At 48.0% G+C, this 15,275-nt stretch overlaps 1 protein-coding gene across 1 annotated transcript; it reads left to right on the plus strand.

The window, feature by feature from the left end:
* Positions 1-3,926: 3,926 nt before the first annotated feature.
* UBE2B (ubiquitin conjugating enzyme E2 B) lies at positions 3,927-12,667 on the plus strand. The gene is made up of 6 exons (XM_076349681.1): positions 3,927-4,050; positions 7,757-7,837; positions 8,576-8,601; positions 9,675-9,764; positions 11,214-11,302; positions 12,095-12,667. The coding sequence occupies exons 1-6, from the start codon at positions 4,007-4,009 to the stop codon at positions 12,221-12,223; spliced, it is 459 nt and encodes a 152-aa protein (XP_076205796.1). The 5' UTR covers positions 3,927-4,006; the 3' UTR covers positions 12,224-12,667.
* Positions 12,668-15,275: the final 2,608 nt, after the last annotated feature.

Raw genomic sequence — 15,275 nt, forward strand, 5'->3', positions numbered from 1 at the left:
CTCGGCCTCGGCGCCGCCGCTCCGGAGGGACGACGGGCGAAGCGGGCCGGGCGCCCCCGCGCATAACACCGCCATCCGGGCCGGGCCGGGCCGGGCCGGGCCGGGCCGGGCGCCGGGGCCGCCCTCAGCCCCCCGCGCTGCCGGGCCCTGCTGCCACGGCAACGGGCGGGGCGGCGCCGCAGTGACGTCAGGCGCACGGCCGGGCGGGGCTCCGCCTCGCGCTCCCTCAGAACGGCGCTTCCCGCCGGCGGGCGCGGAGGTGGCGGCGTGTCGCCGTTCTCTTCTCAGCGGGAACTGGTCGTTAAACGCGTCTTGCTCGGGCAGACGCGGCCGCCTTTGCCTCCACGGGTCGTGGCGTCAGGTAATGGAGGGCGTTCAGCAGCGCCGGGCTGGTGAAAGGGGTAACTGCTGCCCCCAGAGGCAGAACTGCCATCTCCCTCCTCCGGTCTTCGCAAAAATAAATGAACGCATACATAAAATTTGAGGGAATCCCTTTAGATTCTTGAAAAATCTTCAAGCAGGTGGCTGCGTGGAGCCTGTGGAGAAGTGGAGTCACTTAGAATAAGTGTTAAGTACCGTCTGGCCAGCCGGTTCAGGGGAGAGAGGGAGGCAGGTGTGGTGGCTCTGGGGTTTTGTCGTGCTCGTAGTTCCTGGAGGTAGTATGCCCTTAAGTAAGTAAGACTTCACTGAAATACAGTCAAAGAATAATCATCAATAGTTTCCTGTCAAAATAGTAGTAGGTCCACACAGTGTTTTTTTCTGAGTCTAGTATTTTTCTTGAAAACTTGAGGTGGGGTTGGAGGCAGTAACAGACACAGAGGAGGCTCGGGGACTCTCCAGGATGGGCACATTGAAGTAACACCCGTAAATCAATAAGCTGTGGGGGTTCAGAGGCTGCTTCTAGCTCTGCTGCTGTGTGGATTAAATAAGGTCCTTAATTCTCCTCTTTACTGTGGCACCGCTTACTTGCTCCCATATTGGAGCTAAGGATGAGCAAATCAACCATCTTTTTGCCACATGACCTGGTGGATTATCTTTGTTCCCGAGTGCTTTGGGAAGAAGGATCGTCTCTCCTCAGCAGCCGCTGCAATGAATGAGAACAAAAATAGTTTCTAACAGGTGACTTGGCTTATTCATTTCCCTAATTTTGGAGTCTTGGGCTTGGCTGATGTTAATATAAATAACTCTTCCCAGAGGGACACTGCAGCATGAGAGAGTGACCTGGAAAAAAAAAAGTTACTAGGAGGATGGATTTTTTTGACAAACAGAAGCAAGTAGTTTGTTTTCACTGTTAATTCTCAAGCTTCTCATCTTACGATGGGACAAAGTTACCTTAGAAATGTTTTGGTTTTGCAAGATGCTACACAAATATGTAGTGTTTATTCAAGATTACTATAGAATGATTGTGCTGCAAAATGCTACCTTTTTATTTAATGTCATCCCTTATCAAATATCATTTTCTGGGAAAAAATAGGGATAAAAAGAGGACTTGAAAGAACTTTCTGATCAGGAAGTTGTTATATCTATTTCAGTACTACTCAAGAAGTTTGTAGAAGGAAGACGTTCATTCATGTTCTAGACTGCGCAGCGTGTAAGGATTTTTTCCAAGTTTTTGAAGCACTGTTATAGTGGATAGTTTTAATGGTTGCACAGAAAAAAACCCTCCAGACACCAAATGAAAAAGTTAGTTCTGAAATTGTTGTTTCCACCTGGCTCTGGAGGTCGGTGAGTTACAAGTATATGATAAACTGAAAATGTGAACACTAAAATGCCCATAGTGAAATGAAACAGTAATGGCAGTGATGCATTTAAATTTAAGCAAGGAAGTACTGGAAATAATTATCAGCAGATACAAATTTGAAGTGGTTATTTAGTGCAGATTTCATTTTGAGACATATTAAACGACCTTAGCAAGGGCAGAGCTCTCTTTTACAGTGGGACTCTTTTTTTTTTTTTTTTTTTGTGAAACTAGCTTGGGGTATAGTTAACTTCATTTTAAAACCTACATGTGCCGTACCCTCAACAGAGCAGAAATTGCAGCTGGTTCTTCAGAGGAAAAAAATAAAGCTTTCAATTTATTAATAAAACTACCAGCCATACCTGTGTAACTGCCAGGTAGGGTTAAAACCAAAACTTTAACGTTAGCTAATGTCTATACACCGTTCCCCGGTGCTGTCAGAGGAGAGGAAATACTGTTGCTGTTGAGATGTTGTTGAAAATGTTCCTGAGCCAGGTGGAAACAACACAGGGTTTCAGATTTAACTCGGTTGATGCCTGATATTTGGGTTTTGGGGTTTTTTCCCTCTGTGGAGGGGAGCTCTGAGCGTGGAGGGCTTTGAGAGTGACTTGAGCTTCCAAGGGTAGAGTGCTGCCCTTCGGGTAAGGGATGCTCTCGCCGCTCTGTCCGGGCAATTGCAGCAGAGCGTGTGTTGATAGTGAAATAATGGATGTTGTTAAACCGATGTTAATTATTTATACAGGTCCAAGCTTGCACTTGCGTTTTACAGTCTGCCTTCTCCCTTACGAATTAGCTGGAGCTAAATATAAACCATATAAAGCTAGAGGAGCAGCAGTGGAATGTAAAACTAAAGCGTGTATGTGACGGGAGGAGGAGGAAAATCCAGAAGAGAGGACTGCTTGGCGGGAACCATTACTCATTAGCGTGGGGAATGATAGTTTCTTATTACCAAGCCTCTTTAAAAAGCTTGCGCCCTTGCACCATCAGGCTTTACGGGAATTCCTATGCTTGCATCTCACTTTCAGCATCCGAATATCTTCACTGAGGTGGGACGCTGGGTTAAAAAGCGTTTGGAGCCTAAGTCCTTCTTGCAGGGTAAAATCCTGACCCATGTGAGGTACCGGTTCAGAGCAGCGCTCGGGTCAGTCCGTGTCTAAAGTAACCTGTGTCAGCGGAGCTGCTGCAGCGCGGGCTTGGCACGAACTTTGTTAAGAAGCAGTTACTGGCTTTGTGTTATATTAAACCCAGGTTCGATGCTCTTCAAGCACATGGGTGGCTGGAGGCGAGACAAATGGGCGGAGGATGAAGACCGTGTTTATTTCTGTCACTTCATTACGAGTCTCATGGTGTTTTGACCTCCTTAAAATCATCCGAAAGAAAGGCAAGGAGGCACACGCAGTCACACAAATCCAAGTTCTGGGGCTAACTTCTGAGGCTCCGGCTAAGAATTAGGTCATGACTTCAAAGAGACCTGCTCGAGTCTGTTGGAGTGATGGGATTAAAATAAAAAGGTAGCATCCCTTCCCCGGTTCCCCGCTGCCTTGCTTCGGAGCATAAGCCAACGGGGTACAAACACTTCCCTAAGCTGGTTTCGGACTGTATCCATCTGCTCTTAGTTGTCGCGCCGTGTGAACGGGCTGCTCCTCCCTCAGCCCCGCGGTGCGCTGGCGGACCCTGCCCGCCCTCCGCCGCGTTTCCCCGGCTGGCGCGGCGAGCCCCCCCCCCCCCGCCCGCCGGGGAGGCTCCGCGCTGCGGGCACCGGGGCTCCTTGAGCCAGTTCAAATTAAAGTCTCTTCAGCAGCTCCAAACGAAAAGCAGAGCTTGCTGTTTCTCCCCTGCTAAAAACTGCTTTGTTCAAGCCCAAAACTGTAATTTTAAAAAACAAAAACCAGTTTTTTGGGGGTTTTTTTGGATGAAGAAAGTCTCTTCCACGGGGCTGAGGCCGTTCTGGTGACAGGCTCGCGGAGCCGGGCACTACAGCGTCCAATCCCGCAGCCTTTTCCCGCTGGCTCTTCCGAAACGCCTCTAAGTGCGGAGGTAGCGCGGGGCGGCAGTCAGGGGCTCCCGCGGGCGCGGAGCTGCGGGCAGGCGCCTCCCCCCGCGGTGGGGTGGGCCGGGCCGGGCCGAGGCGCCCCCCCCCAGCCCGCGACGTCGGCCGGCCCAGCGGCGCGGCCCGCCCCCCGCGGAGGGAGACGCCATTGCAGGTTGTTTGTGCAGGCGGCGGAGGGAGGCGGCGCCGCGGCCGCGGCCTCTTTCCCCGCGGCGATCATGTCCACCCCGGCGCGGCGCAGGCTGATGCGCGACTTCAAGAGGTGAGCGGGACACTCGGCCCCCGCCGCCGGCTGCCCTGCGGGGAGCGGGCGCCCCGCCCGGGGGAGAGAGCCGGCCGCGCAGCGGCGGAAGCGCCGCTGCTAGCCGGGCAGAGCCGCCCGGCTGCGGGCCTGACCCGGCCGTTTGCGGGGCCGGGGCTCGGGGTCGCACCGCCGGGCTGCCCCGGCGAGGGGAGGGGGCCGTGCCTGCGGGCAGCGGCACGGCGAGGAGCCGCAGCGGGCTGCGCGGGGGCGGCGTGTCCCGGGCCGTTCCTGCGGCCCCGCTCCTTTGTGCTGGGGACGGGAGCTGGCGCGGAGCCCCCGTCCCCCGGGTCCTCTCCCGGTGGGTGCCGCCGGGCGGCGGGGCAGGGGCGCGCTCCGAGCCAGCGGCTTCGCCCGTTCCCCTCGGGGAGCGGGGGTGGGAGGTGCCGCGGGGAGCCCTCCTGGGAGGCGGCCCCCGTGCCTGCGGGGGGTAAGCAGGGGGGTCCCGCCGGGCAGGGCCGGCTTTGTTTGTGCTGGGCGCCGCGGCCCCGGCCGCCCGCCTCGCCCGTGCGCCGACGGCTGGGGGCGTCTGAGGATAAAAGTTGAAGCTGTGACTCCAAAACAAGGGCAGCCCCCGGCCTCCCCGCCTGCGTGGGAAGGGCCCGGGCCACGGTAGCCTCCCCGGGAGTGCCGCCCCGGCCCGGCTGGGGCGGTGAGGCGGGGGTTAATCGGGCGGGAGATGCGCTGGTGGCGGTGGGCTGTCGGGTGTCGGCGTTAGATGTGAGTATCTTACAGGTGCCCTTGCCCTAGAAGGGCCCGGAGGTGCAGAGCTGGCTGAGGCTAAACGTTTGTGCCGTACTTCCCGCACCCCCTCCTCCTCACACAAGCTTTTGAATACCGAAGGTGTTTGGCGCAGTTTTCTGAAGAGACCAGGCAGAATTTAGATGTGTTTGAGGCTTGTTGGGTTGACGGTCTCTCTGAGAATAAGTATTCGGGATGGACGTCTAAAAACGAAGCACAAAGAATTAGCAGACGCTTCATTTGTCTGTATGTAATAAAAACCAAAAAGCCCTTTAATGTTTTTATGCCCATGCTATTCTGTCTAAATGTCCTCAATCGTGAGGAGTCTTTTGTGTAATACATACAGACTGCTAAAGAAGCAGTTATTAGTTGCAGTCTCTTAAATGTTAATGACTGAACCACAGACTCTAGAATAATTTATTTCCAGTCTGACACGTAAACAAACTTATAACAGAGAGTGTGTAAAAAGGTGGGGGGCTCTTCTGTAAGCTTTACAATATGTGGTATGATTTCTCTGGGCTGGAGTAGCTCATAAGTTGTTGGAGGTGAGTCAGCTTTGATAGCGTCTCTTTTTTTAGCGTAGCTATGTTATACCAGTACCTGAAAATACGTCAATAAACAGTTGACGCGTAATGTAGTTGCCTTACTTGACTGCATGTAAAGCTACAGTGGTAAAAGCCTGATTTGTGAATCAACAAAAAGTTGGACGTTTTTGAGATGTGGAGCCTACCTCTTCTGTTGTATTCGGGTGTTGGTGTTTGCTAAGCGGGTGTTGCTTGATTCCTGTTCAAATCAGAACAGGATATCTAGTCTTTTTTATTGTATTTGGTTACACAGATGACATGAAACAGTGATTTTTTTCAGGGTGAGGAACTAAGTAATTTTTCAGGATTGCAATCAGACATGTTTTTTATGATTTTATAATCTTAGAAGGACTGGTTTAATAATGTTGAAATTTAAGGTGGAGAGGAGGCTTTAAAGCTGTGGAAAAGTATAACCAAATAAGCACAAAGTAAATCAAATTTATTTATTGAATATATGACAACTTTAATACCCCAAAACTTATGCAACCTTTTCACGTCAGTTTTTTTTACTTTTCTCTTTCTAACTACCATAAGTTGTATTTTCGTTTAGCCTTATGTTACTTGTACCTCATACTGAAAAAGCAGACCGTGTGCTGTGAACTCTGATTCATTTCGTGAAATGTAAACTCCTTTTGCATACTGTGATTGTCAAGAGCCGTGAAGAGAGAACAGTTTAACATATTTTGTATCTCCTCTAATTTGTTTGACTAAACCAACAGAAAAATAAGTTAATTCATTATTATTATTGCTGTTAAAAAGGTGTTACAAATACTGCGTTTTCCCTAGCTGTTTAAGACTTCCAGGCACTTTTTTGGATCAGTCTAATTTCCAGTCCTTACCACAACCTTTCTGTAGTTAGACCCTTTGACAGTAGGGTGCATGTGAGCTTTTAAATTGATCTAAAAACCAAAGCCATCCTTCAGATGCATTTGTCGGGCTGAACGCTTAGGCATTATTGTTGGCGTGCAGCCTGGCTGTCGCGTAGGAAGAAGTCCCGTTCCTGCTCTCCCTGACCAAAATAGTAGGTGGTTTATGCTGTTGATACTAAGCTGTCTGAACTGCGTGTGCTCGGAGAGCAAGGATGTAAACACAGAGTTCAGAGGGGGCCTGAGCCGCAAACGGAGCGAGCCCTGCTTCTGGGCTGTCTCTGTAGGGCAGCGCCATTGCTCAGCATCTGTGTACACATGCAGTTTTAGCACAGACTTAGGCAGTGCAAGCGCAGGAGAATTTACTGGCTGTATACCAGTGTCGGCTCTGAATAAATCTGCATTTACACACCGACATTTAGTTAGAATTTGTCCCTTGGTCTGCAGGGCTTTTGGTGGCAACTTGTTCATAAGTGTACTGTGATGTGGTCAAACCTCATGTTAACGCTGAAGAATTGCTTTTGAAGCAAGGGCAATCACCTCATTTTCTTTATTCTTGCATAACTCGAGAGGCTGAATAGGCGGGGTGGGTAGGAGTTGTCACTGAAGGGGTTTGATCAGGCAAATCGCTCATCAGGTGATTGGGGCTTGCTGGTTTACATTGTTCAGGGTCTTCTGTGATCCTTAAGCAGAAACATGGGTACACAGAAGGATGGGCAGAAGGAGAGTATCTGGATCCTATTCTTTGGTTGCAGTATATATTTCTGTCTGGTCCAAGTTTATGTGGCTTTCAGTAAGTAACGTGCTTTTCCCTCATCCAAGGATTAAGGAACTAAAAATAATTTAAAATGCTTCCATGATTACTTTAGAGATAAACACATCTGTTGAACTGGTAAGAGGGAGCAGTACCCAAGTTTTCGCCTTGTTCCCTTTTGAAGCAATCAGCTTGCTGGACAAAATAGGCTTATACCAAATTTAGCCACATCACACACGCGGATCTGGGAATGCAGGAAAAGCTCCACTGTCAGTCCCTGACACTTAGGCCCAGCAAGTCTGCTGTGTAAGGGTCACTGCCTGGTTTTCAGCTCCTGTTCGTGGCTGCAATTTGTTCTCTTCTTCATTGTGGCAGCCAGCAGCAATTGCTCTTTCATAGTTCACTATGTAACTGTACTGTAAATCCCAGCTGTACGGGGTGCTTTAAATTATTCTTAAGGTTAATGCTTTGCTCCCTGCACACTTAATCTAACCTGTTGGACCGTTGTAGTGTGTTGATGTAATACATGAGAAAATCTTGATGTGCGTTGTCTTGTAGGTTTGTCTTGTGAAGTATTGATAGTCTGCATGTGATGCTTTGTGTATTCTCTGATTTGGGATGAGAAAATATTTACAAAATCTGGGTATTACTGTTAAATTATACTTGCAGGTGGAAGTATTTCATTTATATAAGGCTTGTCATTCTATATTTGTAATTCTTAGATTACAAGAAGACCCTCCTGTGGGTGTCAGTGGTGCACCGTCTGAGAATAATATAATGCAATGGAATGCAGTTATATTTGGGTAAGAGTTTTTGATCACTATAAAATTCTATATCAAAGGGCTAAATATAACAAAACCTGCGTTTTGTTTTTACAGTTATTCTCTTCTTTTATGTACGTAAAGTCAGGAAACTTAGAAAAAAGACCAAGTGTGCTGTTGCGGTAAAATTCTGTTTTCAGGGGTAATACAAAATGTATAGGACAGAAAAATGTAAAATTTGTTCATCTCTTCTGTTGAATAAAGCTTGCATATGGCTTAATAAATAGGTTAGACTGTGTAGGAGTTGGGTTATGAAAAAGCAGGCTTCCTCTTTAAAGTACATAAGAGCCACGTGTTCTCGGCCATTAAATCCAGATGTATTAGGAGTGATTGGATTGATTCCCAGTAGAACGAGGTACAGGTTCTGTCTAGGAAGTTACATTACATATCCTACAGAACAGGAACTGGCTTAGTATCCTTTCATAAAACTGAGGTATGCTTGCTAGTAATTTGCTCATTAATTCCAGTCTAGTCACGTAATGGCATATCTACTTTATCATCATCCCAAACAATACATATCTTGACTAGCAGATTGACTATGGGAAAGCGTCTCAGATACGACAAAGCTCCTGGAGGTTGCTTCTGGATACTTCTCTAAATATTTAAATTATTGCCTCTACCTATATCTTGTGGAGGATGAGGAAGAAATAAATTTATTGTGCCTGTTTAGAAGTAGGTAGTGATCATTTTTAACTGGAGTTTATTTTTAAAACCTTTCAGGCCAGAAGGGACACCTTTTGAAGATGGTAAGCCGCTAACTTTTATATCCTCTGTCATTCTTACAAATATTACCAGTATTAACATTGTTCTGCTTTGAAAAAAAAAAAAAAAGATGTTATCTGTATATAATTTGGAACCAACTAAGCAAGCAAGTGAAGGAGTAAGGTCTTGTTGGCTATAAAAATATGTAATTTGATGTAAGCAAAGTGTCTTATCATAGTGGTTGATGGTTAGTTAGAAAGCTACGAAGCAGCGCTTATATCAAGACTTGTTTATACATGTACGCTAGAGCTTTTAGTGGGGGAAGTTGGTCTAATGCTGCCAGATGTGTTTTCACATCTCCATAGCTAAGCTCAACAAGACAGTGTGCTTTTCTGGTTCCATCTTTGTGGCATGTTTGATTCATCTCTGTTCTCCTAATGAAGAACAGGTGAAAAATCTTGAATTGTTCTGAATATAGAACTCAGTGAGGGGGAGGGAATACTGAATTTGTACATAAACATGGAAGTTGGTGTGTAATGAACCTCCCTTAGGCATGTGAGGAATAATGAGTTTAATAATTATAGTATTATTGCAATAATCGGCAGCAGATGGGTTTTCCTCTGTGTTGGGTTGGAGGCGTTACAGTAAATTATTCACTGATCTATAATAAAGGTTTTCAGTGAATCAGTCACGAGCTCCAAAGACTGAGATTGCTGATTATGAAATTCCAGTGTTTCTTTGCTGGCACCACAGTGCCGCCTTAATGAAACGCCTTAAAATCACCGAACTCCATGGAACCGGCATGTTGGGTCACAGAAAAAGGGGAGGGCAGTGGGATAATTGATGTTGGATCTAGCTGCCTTTGCCGTGTATACAGTGAGTCTCCAAGCTTCTACCTAGCTGCTGCTGCTGCTGGTTTTATGACTATCACTAAGTAGCAGTTCCATAGTTCCATTATCACTTGAAACATACGAAAAGAAACCAGGCTCAGTGTTGTTTGTTTATATAATGGTGAGAAGAAATATTGATCATGAAGCACATAATTTACCTTGTCTATGTTCTTGGAGGTGTTCTTTTGTTGTTAGTTACCTGATGGTATTTATGTTTGTTTGGACAGGTACTTTTAAACTAGTAATAGAATTTTCAGAAGAATATCCAAATAAGCCTCCAACTGTAAGGTTTTTATCAAAAATGTTCCATCCAAATGGTGAGTAAATCATTTTTATTTAGCCATAATACCCATTAAATATTACGGTGTTGTCATGTCTTCTGCGAAGCTCCAGAATGCTTAACAGCTCTCCATCTCTCTTCATTGCCATCTCCTAAGTAGATGTCTAGGACAGCAAACTGCTTGATGAAAAATTAAGAATTATGATGCTATTAAGAAGCAGCTATCTGTCTCTTTCTAATCAATATATAGCCTCAGTAGCAAAGCCTATGAGCATTTTCAGCAGCAGCTGCACTTAGGTTGGCTTAAACAGGTAATTCTGGTTGAGGATTCCTGCCCCTTTCCCTTTAACAGCTATCGTGTATGTGCAGCCACATCGTGAATTGGAGTAGGGAACTGATCGAGCTGAGTGTTACTCACCTCTGTCAGGTGAGATTCCAGCCCAGTCCGTGCCTTCGTTTGGCTCGCTGTACCAACCAGCACTAGTGCAAGGAAGAAGGTGAGAATGCACAGTCATAGGGGAGCGCGGAGGAGGAGGCTGACCCTAACTCAGCGATGAGGGCAGCGTTATGAGAGAGTGCCATGGTTCCTGCTCCAGCACTTGATAGGTTTTGTCCAGTTATTCCTGCATGCAGAAAACACAAACCGTGCCTTTTGCTTTTCCAAGCCCCTCTGTAGCAAAGGGGGGTATGGATTCAATTTGAGGGCTGAAGCATAAGCCCATTACAGCGTTTCTTGTAGCTTGAGCCCTCCTTGAACGGAGGTGACCTTGGCTTCAGTTCTGTGATTTTTTTAGACAGTGCTGTCTAACCATTCCTCTGTCAGGTAATACGCAGGCCAGTATGCCTCTGACAGGGTTTTTGTATTTTGTTGCTTTTCACTGGGATGAAGGAGCTGGAAGGTTAGGGTGTGGGAGTTTGGCCGCTCTCAGCTTCATACAGACTCTTGTATTAAGACTACTGATAGGTACCCAGACAGAAGTAGGATTTTGGGCACACTTTTCAATATTTTCTATTGTCTGCCTTAGTGTCTCTCATAGTGAGCACAGAGTGTGTGAAAACGGGGCAAGAACTCCCTCCGTTGATGCGTGAGTCCATTCAGACTGTGAGACGCTTGGCCGGTGCAGTGGATTCCGCTCCTGCAGTACATGTCTGGCTGCTCTCTGGGAGGCCTCACCTCCGTGTGTATCTGGGCCAGTCACACAAGAGGAGCAAACCAAGTCTACCAGTTCCTGTGCTAATGCCATAACCTTTAGACCTTCCTCCTTCTTCTCTTAGGTGTTCTGTTACTTCCAGCAATATATCTCCTTCAAAATACAAGGTGTCAAACTACAGAAAGTTGTGAGACATAACTTCTGTCCTCTTTCCTAAAGCATTAATTTAAGCACAGTCTGAATTGGAATGGTAACGCTGCCTTGAATGGTATGTAATGAACAAACTAGAAAATAAATCTGATAGTTTCTAAATAAATTCTGTGTTGTATTTACAGTTTATGCGGATGGTAGCATATGTTTAGATATTCTTCAGAATCGCTGGAGTCCAACATACGATGTTTCATCTATTTTAACTTCAATTCAGGTAACTTTACATCTATTTCAGCAAATAATTCTGTTGTTGTTCATCTCCATTCCCGAATACACAGCTCAGTGATGTGGCTAGCAGGTATCTACATCAAGGGGGACTTGAAATACTTGTGAGCTAAGCAGTAGCTTTTTAGATCAAACAAAGGCTAAGGTGCTGACCTGTGTAATTACTGCTTTTGAGCTACGAAACTGCCATTAGATTTTTTTTTTTACAGGAAAACAGTGACTGATCTGGATTCCTTTTTAACTGTTTTTAGTCAAGATAGAACATCAGATGTAGGAATTTGCCTGGTGTTTGAAACACTAAGCTTTATCATGAAGCCTTGCCCTATGAAGTCCTCAAGGAGACAATACTGCTGACACCGACTTTACTTGGAATAAGTAAAAATGGCCTGGCACAGCAAAAATGTACATTTTCTTTTCTCCTGAGTGATTGTTTCTATTTTTCTACAGTGAAGTTTTGTAGGAAGCATCTTAAGCCCCGCTTTAGTCCTGAATGACAACAGTAGTGCAATTACCAAATAGTCAATTAGCATCATACTGCTAACTGGCACAGACAACCACGTACCTGCTAGGTTTGTGAACCCAGAAGTGTACACAGTGCTAATGCTTATGCGATGTAGAATTTGAGGTTCAGCGGTGTAATTATGGGTGCCTAACCATGAGTTTCACTTTTTTTTTTTCAATTGGGCTCTTGCGAGTCACGTCCGCCTCCTGAAACACGTGTGATTTGAAAGCTGTAAGTTGATTTTTTCCCTGACTTGTTTTGTTTTTCCCCTTTTTACAGTCTCTGCTTGATGAGCCTAATCCAAACAGTCCAGCAAACAGCCAGGCGGCACAACTCTATCAGGAGAACAAGCGTGAATATGAGAAAAGAGTTTCAGCTATTGTCGAACAAAGTTGGAATGATTCGTAACAGCTGCTTTGCTGCTCTCCATCCTCATAATCATTATGTACAATTTAACTCTCAATAGAAAGGCTACCAGAAATTTCAAGTGCCACAGTTCTAAGAATCTGCATAAAAACTCATTTGCAAACAAAATTAAGCCCTCCAGTTTAGGAAACTTAAAAGCTTGTGTATCTCGATTAACGTACTTTTTATTGCATGGTATGAACTAAGTTATTGCTACATAAATTTGTAATATATCCTGTTTGTATTTTTTTTTTTCCAAGTGTATAATGTTGGTGTGGAGTTTTCATGACAGAATATACACATTTTGTAAATCTGTACTTTTTCAAATATTGAATGCCTTATTTTTGAATTCTTTAGATTTTTAAATTGGAGAAGAGCACTTAACAAAGTTTTTATATATAAATATTTCATGTAAAACTGTTAAATACATAACCTTAGTGCAAGACATTCTGCTCTCACTCTGTATCTCTTTCAAAGGGCTCATTTTTAGTCCACGTTTCCTTTTGGTACCTGCTAATTACACCACGCACTTTACGAACGGAAAAGTTAGTCCGTGATGTAACTGGACATCTCTGCTTCCGCACCGGAGCGTGACTTGATTCCGTGTGTCCTCAGTCGTGTGAGGAAGAGAAGTGTCGGTAGCTGCCGGCTTACAAAGGGGGAAACAGATGTGACTGTTCTGCTGAAAGTCCCGCTTTGGGCCAGCGGCAGAGTTGCAAACAGGAGCGGGGTGACCAGGCTGGATGATGATGTGTTCTAATAACTTTTATTTTTCAGGGAGATTGTATTTTACCAAGTTGTAAAATGTCGTCGCCTACGTCTGTCCTATACTCGCACGCTGGCACTGTAGTACGGTTTTGGAGATCTTCTAACAACCGAAGAGGTGTGTCCCATTAGTTTCCCTTGGGGGTAGGGAAAAAACTAACCGCCAACAGAAGAAAACACGCCTGCAGATTTGATGGAGTTATTCTTTGGAGCTTGGCCGTGTACCACACGGTCAGGCCTCGCGTCCCTATCGCGGAGGTTCCACGTATTCTTAAATGGCCAGTTTTAAAGAAGTTTGGGTTTTGGTTTTGTAGATGTCGATGTGGTAGTTCCTTACTGTATTCTGTAAGCCAGGCCGGACAACTACGGTACAGAATTAGGCCTTTTTTTTTTTTTCCTGTCTCCCAGCAGCAAAATTGTAATCCCCGTAATTCCAACCAGCATGACATATGTATTAAAAGCCCCAAATCCCATCCCAAAACACAGCTCAGTGTTGCCTGAAGAGCGGTGGAAGCTTATTTCCGCTAGAAGAGGAAGTGTTGTTTATTTGCAATAGTCGTTACTAAAACCTGGTCTCTGTTAGTGCAGAGGAACAGGAGTATCACTTTACACCTCCTGCCTGCTCCTAAAGGTGTTTTGCAATTTACAGGAGCAGCGCTATCGAGTTTAGAAAGGGCAATGGGAATACTCGTCCGGCTGTTCCGCGTTAGTAGCTTGTGGAGCAAAATTATTCCACCTCAGCCAAGAACTGTTAGAAAACTGTAGTTAAGTGTGCAAAGGCTCGGAAACATTGGTGCTAAGAAACACGAAACTACGATGGTGGTCAGTCAGTTTGCTTTCCTGGAGCGGGTGAATCTGCGTTTCCCAATTCTTCAGTCCACGTCTGATCATTAGCAGAAGCCCCGAAGGCTCCCATTTGCCTTTTGGCTGGTGGAGCGGCAGCAACGCTGGCAGAGCAGCGTCGCAGAGCTCGAAGCGGCAGCAGTGCGACAATTTTTGTTCAAGATGTGACACAGAAGAGCTTCCTGTGTCTAAGAATTAGTCTGAGGATTTATTTTTTTTTTAAATTCTGCCTCCCGTTTCAGTGTTTATCTCCGTTCCGTTGGCACGCGCGCGATGCCGTCTGCCGTTCCTCGGAGATGACTGGATTATCCCCCAGCAGCCGGCGCAGCCTAGTTACAGACCGGTGGAGCTCGGGAGAGCGTTTTTGTGGAGCCGGGATGGGGGCAGCGTGTGCCCGAGAAACGGAATTGGGGGCAGGAGGAGGTTTAACGAGCCATCGGCGCCGCAGGCCCCGGGCGGGGCCCGCAGGCGCCGTCTCCGCTCTAGGCGGGATCTGGAGCCCACAGGTGGCAGTTCGGGAGGAAAACGTCCCGCTGTCCTACGGACAAAGGTAGCCGTTGAATTCCCAAGTGTGCGGATCCGCGTTCTGTGCGCGCCGAGGGCGGGGGAGGGCACCTTCCCCCCCCGGACAGCCGCGCCGCTGCCCCCGCGGCCGCCGGGCCGCTCCGTCCCGCCGCCGGAGCCGGGCTCCACGCAGACCGGAAGGCCTCCGCCTGCCGCGCCGCTCTGCCCCACGCCTCGTCTGCCCTGGAGGAGCGGGGGCGGGGCCGCGCAGGCGCCCTGCGCGCAGCCGCGCCCGGGCTGAGGGGAGCCTGTGGGCCGCGCCCGAGGCCTCCGCGCTCGCTTCAGGGCCGCGGCCCCGCCGGCACCCGGCGCTCTGGGGGCGCCGGGCCCCACACCGCGGCCGCGGGCCGGAAGGCCGCGGGGCTGTGCGGCCCTTCGTGCCTTACCTGCGGAGCGGCCCTACCCCCGCCCCGGCCCTGCCCGGCGGGGCGGGGCGGGCCTGTCGGCCGGGCCCGGGCCGGGAGCGGTGCAAGGCGCCGAACGGCCGCGGCCGCAGAGCGGTGCGAGGTCGAGCTGCAGAGGCGGCCAGGGGAAGCCACCGGGGAGGTGGTGTCAGACGAGCTGCCGTAACCGATGCCGCCCGTGGCTGTCAGCGGCTGGGTGGCACAGCCGGGCTGCCTTGGGCTGTCCTCGGGGAAACCACCGGGGAAGGCTCCCTTTAGAGATGGGTCGGGGACAGCACGGGCTGGGTTTCGCCGGCGCCCGTGTTGGCTTGGCACCCGGGTGTCGCAAGTTAGGGGTAATCCACCCGTTCCTGAGGAGAGAGTGAAAATGCCCTAAACGCATAAACTGGGCGTCCTGAGACCTTTCTGTTGCCAAAACAACGGGTAGGGAGCGTGGGTAACGGACAGCAAGAGGGCAGATACTGCCGTTGCCCTCTTTG

This window comes from Aptenodytes patagonicus, chromosome 12, assembly GCF_965638725.1.
Source record: "Aptenodytes patagonicus chromosome 12, bAptPat1.pri.cur, whole genome shotgun sequence".
NCBI lineage: Eukaryota > Metazoa > Chordata > Aves > Sphenisciformes > Spheniscidae > Aptenodytes > Aptenodytes patagonicus.